This window comes from Trichoplusia ni, chromosome 11, assembly GCF_003590095.1.
Source record: "Trichoplusia ni isolate ovarian cell line Hi5 chromosome 11, tn1, whole genome shotgun sequence".
NCBI lineage: Eukaryota > Metazoa > Arthropoda > Insecta > Lepidoptera > Noctuidae > Trichoplusia > Trichoplusia ni.
Window position 1 is genome coordinate 13,529,045 of NC_039488.1, and position 14,594 is coordinate 13,543,638.

The following is a 14,594-nucleotide window of genomic DNA, read 5'->3' on the forward strand; positions in this document are numbered from 1 at the left end:
GCCAACACGGTTTTTTACAAGGGAAAAGTACAAACACATTGCTCACAAAATTCACAGACCAAATAAACAGTTACCTAGATGACAAAAATTTGTTATAACAATATTTTTTGATTATAAAAAAGCATTCGACACTTTACAATTCGACACCATCCTAAATGCAATGGAGGAGTGCGGAGTGAGAGAACCACTGAATCCATGGTTTCGTGATTACCTCACTGCGCGCTCCTACCGTGTGAGGGTGGAAGATGCGCTCAGTGACAGAGTAGAAGTGCGGAGTGGGGTGCCGCAGGGCTCGGGATGTGGACCAATTTGTTACCTTATGCACGTTAACAGCTTGTGCGAGTGCTACAGCATTGTTCAGCGTATATGTTTGCAGATGACCTGTGCATACTTCGCTCCGGAACTAACATTGATGATACCTACCAGCTAGTGCAACAAGATATAGACGCGGTTGTTAATTGGTCGCACGACAATGGCATTATATTAAACGCCAGTAAAACTAAATTAATGTTGATTCATTCGCCACATTTGCGACCTCATAGTGTAACTCCATCATTATTTACTCACGATTACTCATGTCACCATAATAATTTGCTGAACTGTAAATGTAAACCTATCGAAAGAGTTGACTGTGTAACCTACCTTGGCATGAAAATAGACGAGCACTTTTCCTGGTCCCAACATGTAGAATACATTTCTAGTAAATTAAGAATATTGTTAAGTAAAATGTACCATCTAAGCTTTAAAGTTCCTATTAATATATTAAGGTGTATTTATATGTCACTAGTCGATTCCATTTTAAATTATGCTCTTGATAGTTATGGATTAACGTTCAAAACTAACTTGGATAAATTAGAGAGCTCTTCAAATTCGATTTCTAAAACTACTTGTCACTAAAAAAAACTAAAAGCAGCTGTAAAGGAGATTATAGAAAATTATTCAAAATATGCAAAATACTACCGATCACTTTCAAACATAAGTACCTGATTTTAGTTAACCACCATAGTAACCAAAAGCATAACTTAATTCATGTCTACAATAACCATAATACACGATCTATGGCTGCTGGTAGATTCAATGTACCAAGAGTTACCAACTACTTTGGTGACAGAACGCTAAATAAGAGAATACCGTATCTATTGAACAATCTGCCAGCAGATATAAGGAATGAAACAAATACAAATAGATTTAAACGTAAATTAAAGTTATATTATTTAGAAATATTATGAGTCGTACATATGTGTACTGTATGTTTATGTGTGTATATATATGCGTGTGCATATGCGTATGCGTGTATGTATGTGTATGTGTATGTACACGCATGTATTTGTACGTATGTATGTATGTGTCTATATTTTGTGTGTATCTATGTGTATGTGGTGCACATGTGTGTGACTCATTTATGTTTTTTATTATATATATTTAGTTAAGTACATTTAAGTAAGATAGTAACTATGTCTAGAGACTCATCGACCCCACAGTCAAACCATTGCAACGGTTTTGTGGGGCTTAGTTAATAAGTTACCTACCTATTTGTTTAAAGATAAATAAATAAAAAAAAAAATCCCAAGATCAGTTTGTTTCAAGTTGTTCAATTATCATTGACAAATATAAAAGCTTTACAGTTTCACCATTTTATATATTATGTTAATGTATTGTTTACGAGACGCTAGTTATCTACGAACGGCGTCTTATTTTGTACAATTAGTACAATCGATATGTGAGGTCAATTAAAACGTCTAAATAAATAGGTAGTTGTAATAAAAAAATAACTTAATGCTGGTTCGAACGAAATCATAAAGTTTCACATTGATTTGATATGAAATTGTATATTTTCTAGTTAGATTTTGAATATTTCAAGAATATATTGATTATATACATTGTATAGAGTAGGTTCGAGCCGTTTTCAGATAATTTCAATCATGTTGCTTAACCGGACGCCATTTTGTGACGCCATTTTTTCGATTTTTTAAATTCCTTTAGCGTCTTACAATTACATTTTTTTCTCGTCGATTAATTATTACTCTTGCTGTCTGCACACGTGTCAGTAGCTTTTAGGCTTAGTATAGCGTACTAATAATTTAGACAGCACTAGTATACCCATTACATTGTATACTTTTTAAAGTATCAAGAATCTCAATAGTTCTAGCCTATACCTATACCATTTTATTAAAGTAGGAGCTTTAATAATAGCAACAGCGTTTACGTGTACTTTGATAGACATTACCGCGCAGATATTGAACCAGTTATTAAGATGAACTCTCTAATGTGATGAATACCGATAGCCAGCCAACTCTGTGAGATCACCGACATTCCTGCCCTGACAAGAGATATTTCTGACTTAAAAGTTACGTGACAAGGGATTCGATCAGCATTAACGCTCTTAGAAATGTCACTTGACTACTTGCGGCCCTGTGTACTAGATAAGTAACACTATATACCACGACGGTGGCACTCCAAAGCTAATCACACAGACAGCTTAAAAGTCAGACAATTCAATTGTAATGTAATCCTAATCGCCTTGTAACCGTTATATTATCCTAACGTAGATATCGTGCATAGCTAGTCTGAAACGACAAATTTATAATAACCGCAGAAATTAACGGAAAAATTTTAAACATGGCAACTGTCAGATTACATACGTGGTGTTGCCAATAAATTACCACAGATACTTTACAATTAGACGCCTTTTATAAGTCTTACTAATTAAATTAATATAGCAGTTTTAGAATTGCTTTTGATAACTGCATGAAGGGCCAAAATTAACGAGACAAGTATCTTGTAGTTTTTCCGTTTACCAATTTCTGCGGAAATAGATTTTGCTCATTTTTGTGATTACAAGTGCAATTTTGTACATACATATAACAGTAATATTAGAAAAACTTAGGACTTATGAGCAATAAAGCTACATATAGAAGCTTAGTGTGTCGTCTCTTTCTTTTATTATGTCGAATAAAAAGGATGCGAGACGTGCATTGGCCGAGTAGGGGAGAAGTTTTTCTTTGTATTGAACTGTACAATGTTTTTGCCTTTGACGACCACAATGTACCCTTAATACTGCCATTAGCATTTATTTTCCAAGGTACGTAGGAGGCGTGCGGCAAGACGGTTTGTACTAATATAAAGACTAAAATATTTTTAGCGGAATAGAAATTTAATATAGAAACGATCTGCGATTTTAATCACGTTTAAAGATTAGATACATTTTTATAGTTACGCAGTTGTCCGCCCGATTTGTCGTATGAGTGTGAGAGGTCTTTAACATTTGAGTGATGTAAACTTATTAAATGCTATATTATGTGTAGCCTTATCCATATTAATCTAATTTATTAAATAATACTATTATTAATTATTATTATTGAATATTATAATTATTGATATGATAATATATTTATTGCAAATGATTTTTGTTTTATTTACTCACGCGTCAACTAATCAAAGAGTGGTTGCCTATATAGTTAAGTATTTATTTAAGGTACAGGATTATATCAAAACTTAAAAGTAAGTAAGTACAGTACATTTATTTAAGCAATTTCTCGAAGAACTCGTGTTTACTACGCCATTTATAAGCATTACCTAAGAACCACAGTACAGAATCTTTGACATTCTCATTATCAAGCAACTTTTTGATTACATTGATCTTATTATTTAGCACAAAATTACTTAGAACTATATCACACACTTCTGGAGAGTTAAAATTCGCTAGGGTTCTAAAGAGGTAAATGACATTATCGTTGGGATGTGATTTTTCGATACTCACTGTGAGGTACCGTAACATTTTATGTACGAAGTCCTCCGTGACCAAGTTGTGAGGGAACTCCGCGTGGCACGAGACGATGAAGAGCAGCTGTGACGACACAGCTACGTTCAGGTGAGGGAGGATCCGGAATAGGCCGTGCAAGTGTTCCGAGCTGAAATGGTATAATAATAATATTTAGCGCCCTGAAGACTTAGGACCGATAGTTAGTTCGATCGCAGTGACGAAGCAATTGCATCAAGTTGTTTTAGTTAAAGTACTTCGATGTTAAGGAATTTATTTAATCTTTGTGTCGGTTTAACAAATTTCAAGTGCCATGCACATGATCTCCTGAGACTCAGAGAGAAGCATTTATGGATCTGACAAATGCTTGTTCTAACTTGGGGATCGAAACTGCTAACCATCATTTGTAGATTTCGGATTGTAGCTGCAAAGATTACAATAACAACATGGTCGTAGCCATCGCCGTGCGCAAGCAAGCCGCAAGCCTTAGTGGCCGTTATAATTATTATATCACTTAATACATACCTCAATCTATCTCGTAACTGATAAGCAAAGTGCACGAGAGCATAGAGTGCTGCTTCTCTGATCTCTTCATTACCATTAGGAAGGAGGTTGCATAGCTCCGTTATGGCACCTTGTACTGAAAGCAACTCGCACGCCTTAGGTCCAGACCCAGCTAGGTTGCCTATTGTCCATGCACTTGTGACCTGGAACCCAAAAGATGTCCCATCTTTTATGCCTAGTATCAACACAAAATTGCTGTGAAGTCAGAAATGATTAATGATAACAATAGTTTTTAGGTAATTTTGATGTTAGGAATCTGAATTATTCAATCGTATATCATATTTTTTTTGTTTTTTCAACCCTTTACCTATTATTCATAAAGTTTACATTGAGGGCCGATTTTTCAATCGCCAGATAACTTTTATTCGACGAATATGTTTGACAGCTTTTGTATAGAAAACATGTCAAATAGCCATATTTATTCCTCAGATAAATTATCTGATGATTGAAAAATCGGACCTTAGTCAACTATAACAACTTGACAACAGTTACAAAACGAAGAACATTAACTCACAGCCAATTCTGTAGCATAGTTATGTAAGGCGGTGATCAGGTATGGACCAGCTGCCTTGGCTACGGCAATACCAGCTCGAGCATCCCCTAGTGCCAAGTTACAACAGCATCCGGTAGCGGCACACTGCTTGTTCACCTCATTACCTGAAAATTTATTAGAAAGAGACTCAAACAGAATGAATTAATAAGATTGTATAAGGAGAAGATTCCATCTCAGCCTATCGCCGTCCACTGCTGAATGTAAGCCTCCCCCAAAGAGCGCCAACCATCCCGGAGAGGATTATAAAGGAGAACTTCATTTGATCCGTTAAAAACTTATTTTGCAAAGTTTCTGTTGTTAAAAGATTGCAAAGTAGGTATGTCTTAGTTAAATCATTTAGAATAAGATTAGTACATACATACCAATCATCTCTCTGACCAGTCCTCTGAGAGCCCCATTAGTTTGCAACACTGTCTCTATGTTGGAGACATCATCCATCAGAGCATTCTTTAACATCTGAAGCTCGGGCAAACTTATAGACGCCTTTGTTTTCAATTTATTTGATATGTGTAGTACTGTATCAGTTGTTATGCTGGAATGTTCAATTTGCCAAATAAGTATTTCGAAAGTGTTAACTTTCAATTGAATAGCAACGAAATATTTTTGAAATCACAACTTCTAATCTCTTTGGCTGGCTACGGCTACTATATAATTTGTTCTCATCACATCATTGATAAAACTATATAATTGTTAAGTTCCCATCTAATAAAAACATGCATGTAGAGTTTTTTTCTCAGAAGACAATAAGTACCAAGTTTGTCTGACTGCACACTGAGTAATTAATATCAATATCTTTTATTGGCCTATTCCTATACCCTGGTAGGAGTTGCGTTCTTCTTTAGGGTTCGTGTGCCTTAGATAGTAGGACGTTTATGCTGACGATAAGAGTGAAACTACGTCTATGTCATGTAACTATATATTATGACCTATATTTTTTTTAAATGGAGCACAACTCTGGCTCGTACCGCTCATTAAGCTAGGGTATCATAATTAAAAAGGCTAGTCTCTTCTACTACCCCATATGTAAGTAAGTACAAGTATATTGCTTACCGCAAGGCATTGCTCATTGATCGCCGGTCATCCGCCTCTTCGTCTCGATGCTTACGCCTATTCAACACCAGTATACTACGGCTCGACTCTCTTATCGTTTCTATTGCTTCTTCATCCATTTTAAATATAAATTATTAAGTACTTATTTAATTAACGATTTATTCAACGATCAAAATAATAACAAATAATGAAAAAAGTCAGAATTTTCAATGACATTGACTGGCTGAATTTGAACAACTGTCAATTTATCGGGTCTCTTGGTTACGGCTCGGGAATCTAGTATTTTGAGACCAAAGACATTGATCATCAATCATTGATGATCAATATTCTGTTATTTTTCAGTTAAGACAAAAAACATCAGGAGAAAAAGTTTAGTCAACAAATAAAATAAAAATTAGGTTTAATAAAAAAGAAACTATTACTGACTATCTATTTATTCAACAATCTTTGGTTTATTCAATAGATAACAAATGAGCCGATATTGTTGTATCACAGAACAAAGAGGCTTATTGGTTTCCTCTCCTTATAACACATTAATCAAATATTAAAATATCATCAACCATCATTCTTGTGCGTTAGCTAACCAAAGTTCTTTAGTTAAGGAGCTGTAGAAACCAACTGGGATGTCATAGTGTTGCCCAGACCGTGTAAACTTTTGACGGATCGTTCAGGATTGTATACAGGTCAGTCTTATCACCTAATCTGACGATTTCCGTATTTACGTACTCCAGAAGACAAGATACACTAAAATATAAAATAAAATAGCTTTAATTACATTTTAATATAGGCAAATAAGTAAAACTAATGTTAAATGTCGTTGATCTCCATAATAGGATTGGGGTATAACACCAACTTTTAAAAATGACTTTTTAAAGTAAAAGAAGAGCATTAACTAATCAGGAATTTCAAAATCATTCATAGGGATTTCAAAAGCATTAAAAAAACATAGTTGATCCATTTACATACATCGTGGCTTTTACATCTGGTGTAGTGATAGGAACAGGAATACGAAACTCAAGGATGTCCTGGGCATTCTGGATGAGACGCGTGCTTGAGGGATTACGTAGCAACTTTCAGTCTGGAAAAGCATAAGAAATAAAAATTATAATTATAATCTACCTTTCGTAAAGAGAAAAGTATTTTACTTCACGAATACTACTTTAAATTTTCGATGCGTTTGTTTTATTGGTAATTTTGACTTGGCCTTGGTACTTTATTCTGTAATTAAATATAAAATCAGAAAGTTAATGTATAAATATTACCACCTATTAGGAGTTAATAATGTAACATTACCAGTCGAAATGCGTTTCATTAGAATTTATGATTACATAGATCCTTTATAATTAAAGTATTTACCTGAATTATATAAATGATCGGTTTCCCTTGCAGCGTTGGAGTGTAAAGATGGATAAATATCGGCAAAACTCCAAACTCACTTTTCGGAGTGTGATACGACTCAACATATCCATAATTGATTTTGGCAGCATTATTATTCCTACGCAGCCATATTCCGTAAAATCTCTCTGAAAAACTAATTATCTAATTTTACTATTTATTTTATTTGTATTTTATTATATTTGAAGAAGTGGCGAAGGATCGGGTAAGGTGTCGTTCTCTCGTATCAGAGGCCAAGACACAATTTGGGTCGCTGAGCCAACAGAGTAAGTAAGTAAGTATTTTATTTGTATCCAATCTTGTACTTCTGTGGTTTGCAATAAAGAATTCATATCTATCTATCTATTTTAGCATTACTTTTTTATAAGAAATACTTATAAGTTTGAAAGTCTGGATGTAAGCCAAAGGGCAGGAAATATACTTTATCGGCTTGTCGCCTTCATAACTAAAAGCAACATCATTATTAGGAATATTTCACTTCAATAAAAATCTAACAATATGATTTTGGTAACTATAATTTCTTCGACTACACAGAAATATTTTAGAGAGACTTGCGACCAAATAAATGTAGTTCTATAAACAAAAACTGAAAACATTATTCTTAGGTATTTATTTATTGAGTTAAGTAGGTACGTACAAGTATCACAAGTGCTAGCTATCTCATGATCCTTCAAGCCTCGATGGATTTCAACTTCGAAACGATACTTTTCAAAGGTTCCTTTAATCTTGTGCTTAGGTCATTATGCGGAAACTCATTTTTGGAATTGCTGTCCGTTGTGTCTGAGTTTTCTATGCCTTCAAATATTAGCATGGCATTTTTACTGTATCTGAAAACGTTTAAAATGAAGCTTAAAGTAAGAAGAAAAGTAGCCATTGAATGTGTTTCGGCTGTTTGTATTTTTACCATTGAATTAGTAGAAATGAAAGTAAAAAAGAATATATCAAAGCTAAAAATAGTTAGAAGGCAGAAGTATTATAAATCTAGGACATTCAATTTAAAAAAAAATGGATAAATCACTGAATTACTTCCAAACTCCTTCCTACTATAGTAGATATAAATAGGTGAGACGATGAGTCTTATTACAGGCGAAATTAAACAATCAATGTTAGAATTAAAAATTTCTAACATTTGATGTTTGAGTAAATTAACGACTTATATATTATTTACCTGTCAAGTTCATAGGTATATCTAGCCTTAGTAGACACGTCTAGTTCATGTACATATTCCGAGGGCACGTTAACCTCTTCAATAGCTGCATACCGCACTGGCGCAGTAAACGGAGTCGCGGTTTCATACGTTATTCTTTTAATTTTAAACGGTTCTTCGATTACTTCGTCCGGACTCATGATTCACTTGCACTATCTCACAAATGTTGGTTATCTAATCGTACGTCGACACACATGCGAGCTCGATAAACTACTAAAACTGTAATCAAAGTCTGCTTTATGATATGACTTACGTATCTTGATAAAATGTATTTGCATATATTTTTGAGGTATAAATATTTACTTTTTGTTCGCCGGAATCTTGTTATCTCACTGTCTCTACCGTGCCAACAAGAAATTTATTTTTTAAATGATCTACTAATTAACCTGCGAGTAGCGTGGTGTAACATAAGATTTGTGTTTTTTTTATTCAGACCTATTTAATTATCTACTATTATATGTTTTTTTTACAGCATGATATCCTTTACTATGTTTTATTCTGCTCTATATCATCGGTCAGTATCTCAATAAAATCAAGCAAAAGGTTCTTTTTTAGAAATTGGAGTACCTAAATCAACAGAGCTCAGAGGTATAGTCATTTCTACAACTCGCCAGGCTTTGACCTGTCATCTCAATACTTTCATTTTCTATTAATGTAGAAATGTCATTTGGCTAATGAGTCAGCTGTGGAAGAGACGAGCTGACTTTCAAAACTGCGACAGTCTTTACGTGGTGGCAAAACCCCAAATCTTGTTAACCAAGCATATCAAGTGGGTTTGTGATAATAAAAGACATATCAACATCAAACTGTTTATTTTCGTAAATACCTTAATCATATTTACGATATAAGGTATAATTTAGTATAACATGCACAGGAAGAGCAAGACAATAGTGACAATATAATTTAATGATAACAATTAAATATTTATTGAAAATACGTACACTGTAGATTAAAAAACGCATGATATGTATCTTATATTTTAATTAATATTTCTGAAATAAAGGAACTCTGCACTTTTGCTTGACCAAATAAATACTTTATAAACTATAACAATAAATTAGTCGATATGTAACGCATTTTATTCAACAAGGGTTGTCAGCAAATATGCAGAGTCACAGACTAGACAAACATCAGTGGGATGAGTAGAAATTCAATATTTACATTCGTTTCACTACTGTCCTGGCTCAAGGCTCTACACTGCACATGCTATAACAATACTTAATAAATAACTTATTTAAATATTTAATATATAAAACGGTAAGCTTAACGATATTATACATATACGATTATATACAGTAAACATCACTATTTGTCTTTTCATTTATATTTACAAGATTATTATTTACATTATTTGAAGAAAAAGATTATTTAACAATGTATTTACAAAGAAGCAGTAAAGCGGGATTATTTACATCGATAGCTTCTACTTAATTTTAAACAACTACTGGTTTTCGTTCCTTGTATTTGCATGAGCAACTTTTCTTTTTGACGATGACATTGTTGTTTTTGTGTGAGTATTCGAGGAGGGATCTTGAGGAGTGTCTTTGCTATAAGGTGTCAGCTTTGTCATTGGCTACAGGAGTGTGGCTAGACTTGTCGTTACCATTCGTTGTGATAACGTTGTCATTAGACTTGATGTTCGTATTGTTAGATTTGTCATTGACGGCGTTAGATTTGTCATTGGCGGTGTTAGTTTTGACATTGTTACTAGTAAGTTGTGTTTTGTTGAGGTCTTTGGTTTGTTCTTCGTGTTTGGTGTCTGTGTCGTTGATCAGTTGGATTGTTTGACCGTTGACGAGCTTGAAGTCGGCTGGGTCCGTTTGAGTCTCCTTGTTTGCAGTCAAAGGCTCTGAAATTATTAAAATGGTATGTTAATTTAACTTGGACTATTTAGGTTTTCATCGTTAATGACTAAGTAAAAGTTAGGTTTCCATAGCCTATGGGTAAAAACGGAAATCCATAACTATGACTTAGTTCTCTTAAAAGTGATAGCAAGTGATAGCAACGAAATGTTACCAGATGAAATATTTTTATAACAAATAATAAAAAAAAGACAAAGACACAGGTTCAAAAAGGCTTGGTCAAGGTTATTTTTCTGAACAAAATAAGTTTCATGGAATTGAACTTAAAGGTAGGTTAGGTAGGTAAGAATGAAGTTTTAGATATAATATTTGTGGGCAAAAATCATTAGGATATAACGGGTGTTACTTACTCTTCGTCTGAGGATGCGGCAATGGCTGCGCTGGCGGCGGCTTCCGGCTGTACCGGACCGGCATTATGCTCTGCCGGACATTCCTCTCCGGTCGGATCAGGATTATGTATAACTGGAAATTTTAGAAGGGTAATTAGTTATTATCACTTATTACTGCACTTGTCATCGTAAATTAAAAAAAAACTATATTGCTGGACTAGACGAAACGCATCCTCAATCAGTTCGTTTGCTCTGAACTTTAGCGTTCCAAGGCCACTTCCAAATCCTTTCGCAATTCCCCGTTTCAGCCCAGTTTAAAAAGTTTTCATTACTTTTCTGTTTTCGTTAAAACGTTGTTCCAGTTTAAGCTTACACCGTTTTGCATACAAACCGGGAAAACCATTAGGCCACAACGAATTATTAACAATCCAATTTTTTGCCAAGTTCAGGTAAAATCTTTTCACGCCGCGAACGTAAATATAGTAAAACGACAAACATTTAATTTTATGAGTTCCATCGGAAGTACGAAAATAAAACGTCCGCCATTTTGAAAGTGGATTTCAAGGGCTGAATGAAAGGGATGTTTTACATTTTAATGATCGCTGGAATTAAAAAGATTCATCGTGTTTATTTTAAGGAGAGAAAGGCAAACATAGATGCGCCATATTTTAATATTACTTTACGAACCTCGAATATTGGCCTGCCGTTGATATTTAATATTTCATTATTTGTAAAGAGAATTATAAAACAGGTAAGCTGTTTCATCATTATTTTCACGTGCCCTTTATGTCTCTTTTAATTATGTTTCTCTGAATATTCAAATCTGAGGATTATTTTATTTTTGCTATTAAACTTACTATTCACATTCTACAATATCTTTTGAAGAAGTCAAATTATGTTTGAGAAGAAAGGCGATGAGGTCCACACTTTTGCGAGTTTGATATTGTCAGTGATAGATTATTTCCTTTCTTTTTCTTTGAAGACTGCTGAATTTTTGTAATTTATTTCTTTGTTCTAACTTTACCTTTGGAGAGAACAAGCAGACGAGCGTGACGCTGGCACTAAGCGAGATGGTGACGGCCATGCTGGTGACTCGCAGCGGCACGTGGCTCGCCGTGCCGAAATACAGCGGCACGAACGCCAGCCATATCACGCACGTCGTGTACATCGTGAACCCTAGAATGTTAGCAGTATGAAGAAAAATCCAAAAGTTACAACACCTAAGGAAATAGAAGAAGGCACTGGAGTCAATGAAGTCACTAGAGTGACAATTGAGTAGCATTATAATTTGATGATGATAAAAGGAGATCGGTGTGAGACTGGAAAAAACGCGGTACGCAGACATCGATTGAAAAAGCTCTATATCCCAACATGCTTAAATTTAGCACCGACAGAGTTCGATAGAAAAAGTTGGGGTGAGTAACGGTCGGTAGTAAAAAATAGCCGGTCAAGAGAGAGTCGGACTCGGAATAGTGAAAGTTAAATACGATAAGAATAATGCTTAATTTTAAATTGCTTAAAATAATGTTTAATAGGTATTTGTCGTTATAGCTGGAATAAAATATATCCTGATATACAGTAAGTACTTGGTGAAATATAGATGTCGACCCACTGGTGGTCTTAGTAAAAGGATCCTCGTTTACTCTTCGGATACGGAATTCTAAATAATCGACGGTAACCCGCAAAAAACATAGGTTTATTTGACATAGGTTTTTTTGAGAGTAAGTTATCAAATAGTTGTATTCGGTTTATATTGGTAGATCTGATCCATGGTTCTTTGTCTTTGATTTAGAAGAGCACCCATATATCCATATATCAGGTATTATGAAAGTCAATACTCCATCAATGAGCTCGCAATAGCATTGTTTGCATTATAATGGAACATCAACAATAGGAACTGAATTATGCATTCCTTGACAAACAGCGACAAAAAGTTAATGTGGGAGACGAGGATGAAGGAATAAATACAATTAATTTGTGGTACGTCAATGAGTAGTTTACTTTTTTGGGTATCCGATTTTAAAGGGTAAAAATGAAATACTAAAATAATAATAATAAATATTAATGAGACTAGCTATCTGTCTGTCCAAGCCAGTTTTCATTTTCACAGAAGACGTATTGCTTTTGTGGGATACAATTAATAGTTAAAATAAAAAACGGGGTTACGCAACGTTTAATGCAGTCAGAAATTTTATGGATGGCACCCATTTTTTGCAAATGCTTGTTTTTGTAATACAAAGATTTCCAAGCAAGGCTTGGGTTTGACCGTTTTTTCCTAACTAGCTTGTTACGAAAAATGCCAGTTGAAATAAAAAGTTTGATAAAGAATAAGGCCAAATAGCTCGGTACTTGGCAGACAAAAGTCTTGGCAAAGCCTTGAAATTAGAACAAATACGCCCAATAGACATCGTGTTAACTATAATAATATTGTTCATTTGTCTCGACTCTGACGAGAACTAATCCGAAAGTCTGAACACCAACATTAATTAGAATGTCAGGATCAGTATTGGTAACACAAATTATTGCTACAAGTTGTTCCTCAAACATTCAAGGTCTTTACAATAAATTAATCTTATTGGCTTTTGGTGCCATGTCGACCTTAGCGAATACAAGACGAGGAAGAACTGAACTTTAATTGGAATGAGAACAATGCTGGAGTTATTCGCTTAATTTCAATAGACGGAAATTCTCCAGTAAATAATATGTATCTATGTTTCAAATTCTTCCTATTAATTTCGTACATTATAACTGAACATTTCCACAAAAAGTTTTAAAAGTGATGAAAAGCATAACTAAATAGACTTGCTTTCACCTAAGTATCCTCTCATCGATGCCCTAGTTTTTTTACCAATCCAGCCAAACAACGTACAAAAAATGTCATATCAACTTACCGATATGTTTGCTCTCGTTGAAGGCCTCGGGGATCTTCCTGGTGAGCACAGCATACACAGTGCAGATAACAATCAGCACGATCGGGTAGAAGAACGCTATCATATAGGAAGCGTCCACGTAGGAGTCGCACACCAGCATGTTGTCCTCTCTCGTAGGATAGTGGAACATGGCCTTCGCTGGTGCCACTATCATCCATACCACTACTATTAGCACCTGGAAATAATTAATGAGATTTTTGACAGTTCTTGGTGAGAGCTGCTAATAGAATTCGTCAGTTTGAACTTTGCACACACATAACCTTTGCACCCATGTCTTGGACTGCAGAAAATTTCATGTTCTAGAAGTGACATTGGATATGACTTAAGCAACTTAAAAAAGAAGACAGGATTAATATGCTACTAAATTGAAACTTTTAATCATGTCTTCATCAGTTTATTTAATCCATCCATCTAATCCATCAGTTTTTAAATGATGCTTGAAGCTTTTACCTGAATAGACACGAGAGCAGCACAGATCGCAAGTTGCGAGCTCGGAGAGATCAGGATAGGTCTCTTGGCCGAGTGTTTGCTGGCGTTGAAGATGCGGGATATTCTGTTGGTCTTCGTCAGCAGGGCTGCGTACACTACGGTGAAGCAGAAGCCCGTACCAAACCTGATAACAAAGTTGTGCTGAGGGTAAATAATGATTGGAAAAAAATCGAATCGTTTGAAATTTGTGCAATATTATCCTTCTTCAAAGTCTCTTAATGGTGCAAATATGTATTAGTCATAATTTAAGATTTTCGCTGTTTAAATTCATCATAGAATTAAAAATAATCGCATCTATATGTACGAGTATTTTTAATAACTATCGTGAGACTGATTCATTATTACCTAAATGATGTAACGTTTTACTCACGCGTATTTATCGGGGGTGCACGACTAGTTTCGGACCCAACCAGAGTCCTTAATCCAGTTCGACTCGCGATCCCGCCGCGTCAGCT

At 34.7% G+C, this 14,594-nt stretch overlaps 2 protein-coding genes and 1 pseudogene across 2 annotated transcripts in view; all 3 read right to left on the minus strand.

Annotated features, from left to right (window-relative positions):
- Positions 1 to 3,446: 3,446 nt before the first annotated feature.
- On the minus strand, positions 3,447 to 6,252 carry LOC113498762. The gene is made up of 5 exons (XM_026878906.1): positions 5,928 to 6,252; positions 5,240 to 5,409; positions 4,839 to 4,981; positions 4,286 to 4,467; positions 3,447 to 3,911 (listed from the first exon to the last, which is right to left on the minus strand). Exons 1-5 carry the CDS (start codon positions 6,044 to 6,046, stop codon positions 3,521 to 3,523), a joined length of 1,005 nt encoding a protein of 334 aa, XP_026734707.1. The 5' UTR covers positions 6,047 to 6,252; the 3' UTR covers positions 3,447 to 3,520.
- A 91-nt stretch (positions 6,253 to 6,343) lies between these two features.
- Positions 6,344 to 8,770, minus strand: LOC113498763 (annotated as a pseudogene).
- A 1,134-nt stretch (positions 8,771 to 9,904) lies between these two features.
- LOC113498744 (metabotropic glutamate receptor 2-like) overlaps positions 9,905 to 14,594 on the minus strand; it is a 35,889-nt gene continuing 31,199 nt past the window's right edge. The window contains exons 12-16 of the mRNA XM_026878883.1: positions 14,101 to 14,263; positions 13,612 to 13,825; positions 11,745 to 11,896; positions 10,742 to 10,853; positions 9,905 to 10,378 (exon numbers count right to left, since the gene is read on the minus strand). Of these exons, the coding sequence (XP_026734684.1) occupies positions 10,077 to 10,378; positions 10,742 to 10,853; positions 11,745 to 11,896; positions 13,612 to 13,825; positions 14,101 to 14,263 (943 nt within the window). The 3' untranslated portion in view covers positions 9,905 to 10,076. The remainder of the gene's footprint in view (positions 10,379 to 10,741; positions 10,854 to 11,744; positions 11,897 to 13,611; positions 13,826 to 14,100; positions 14,264 to 14,594) is intronic.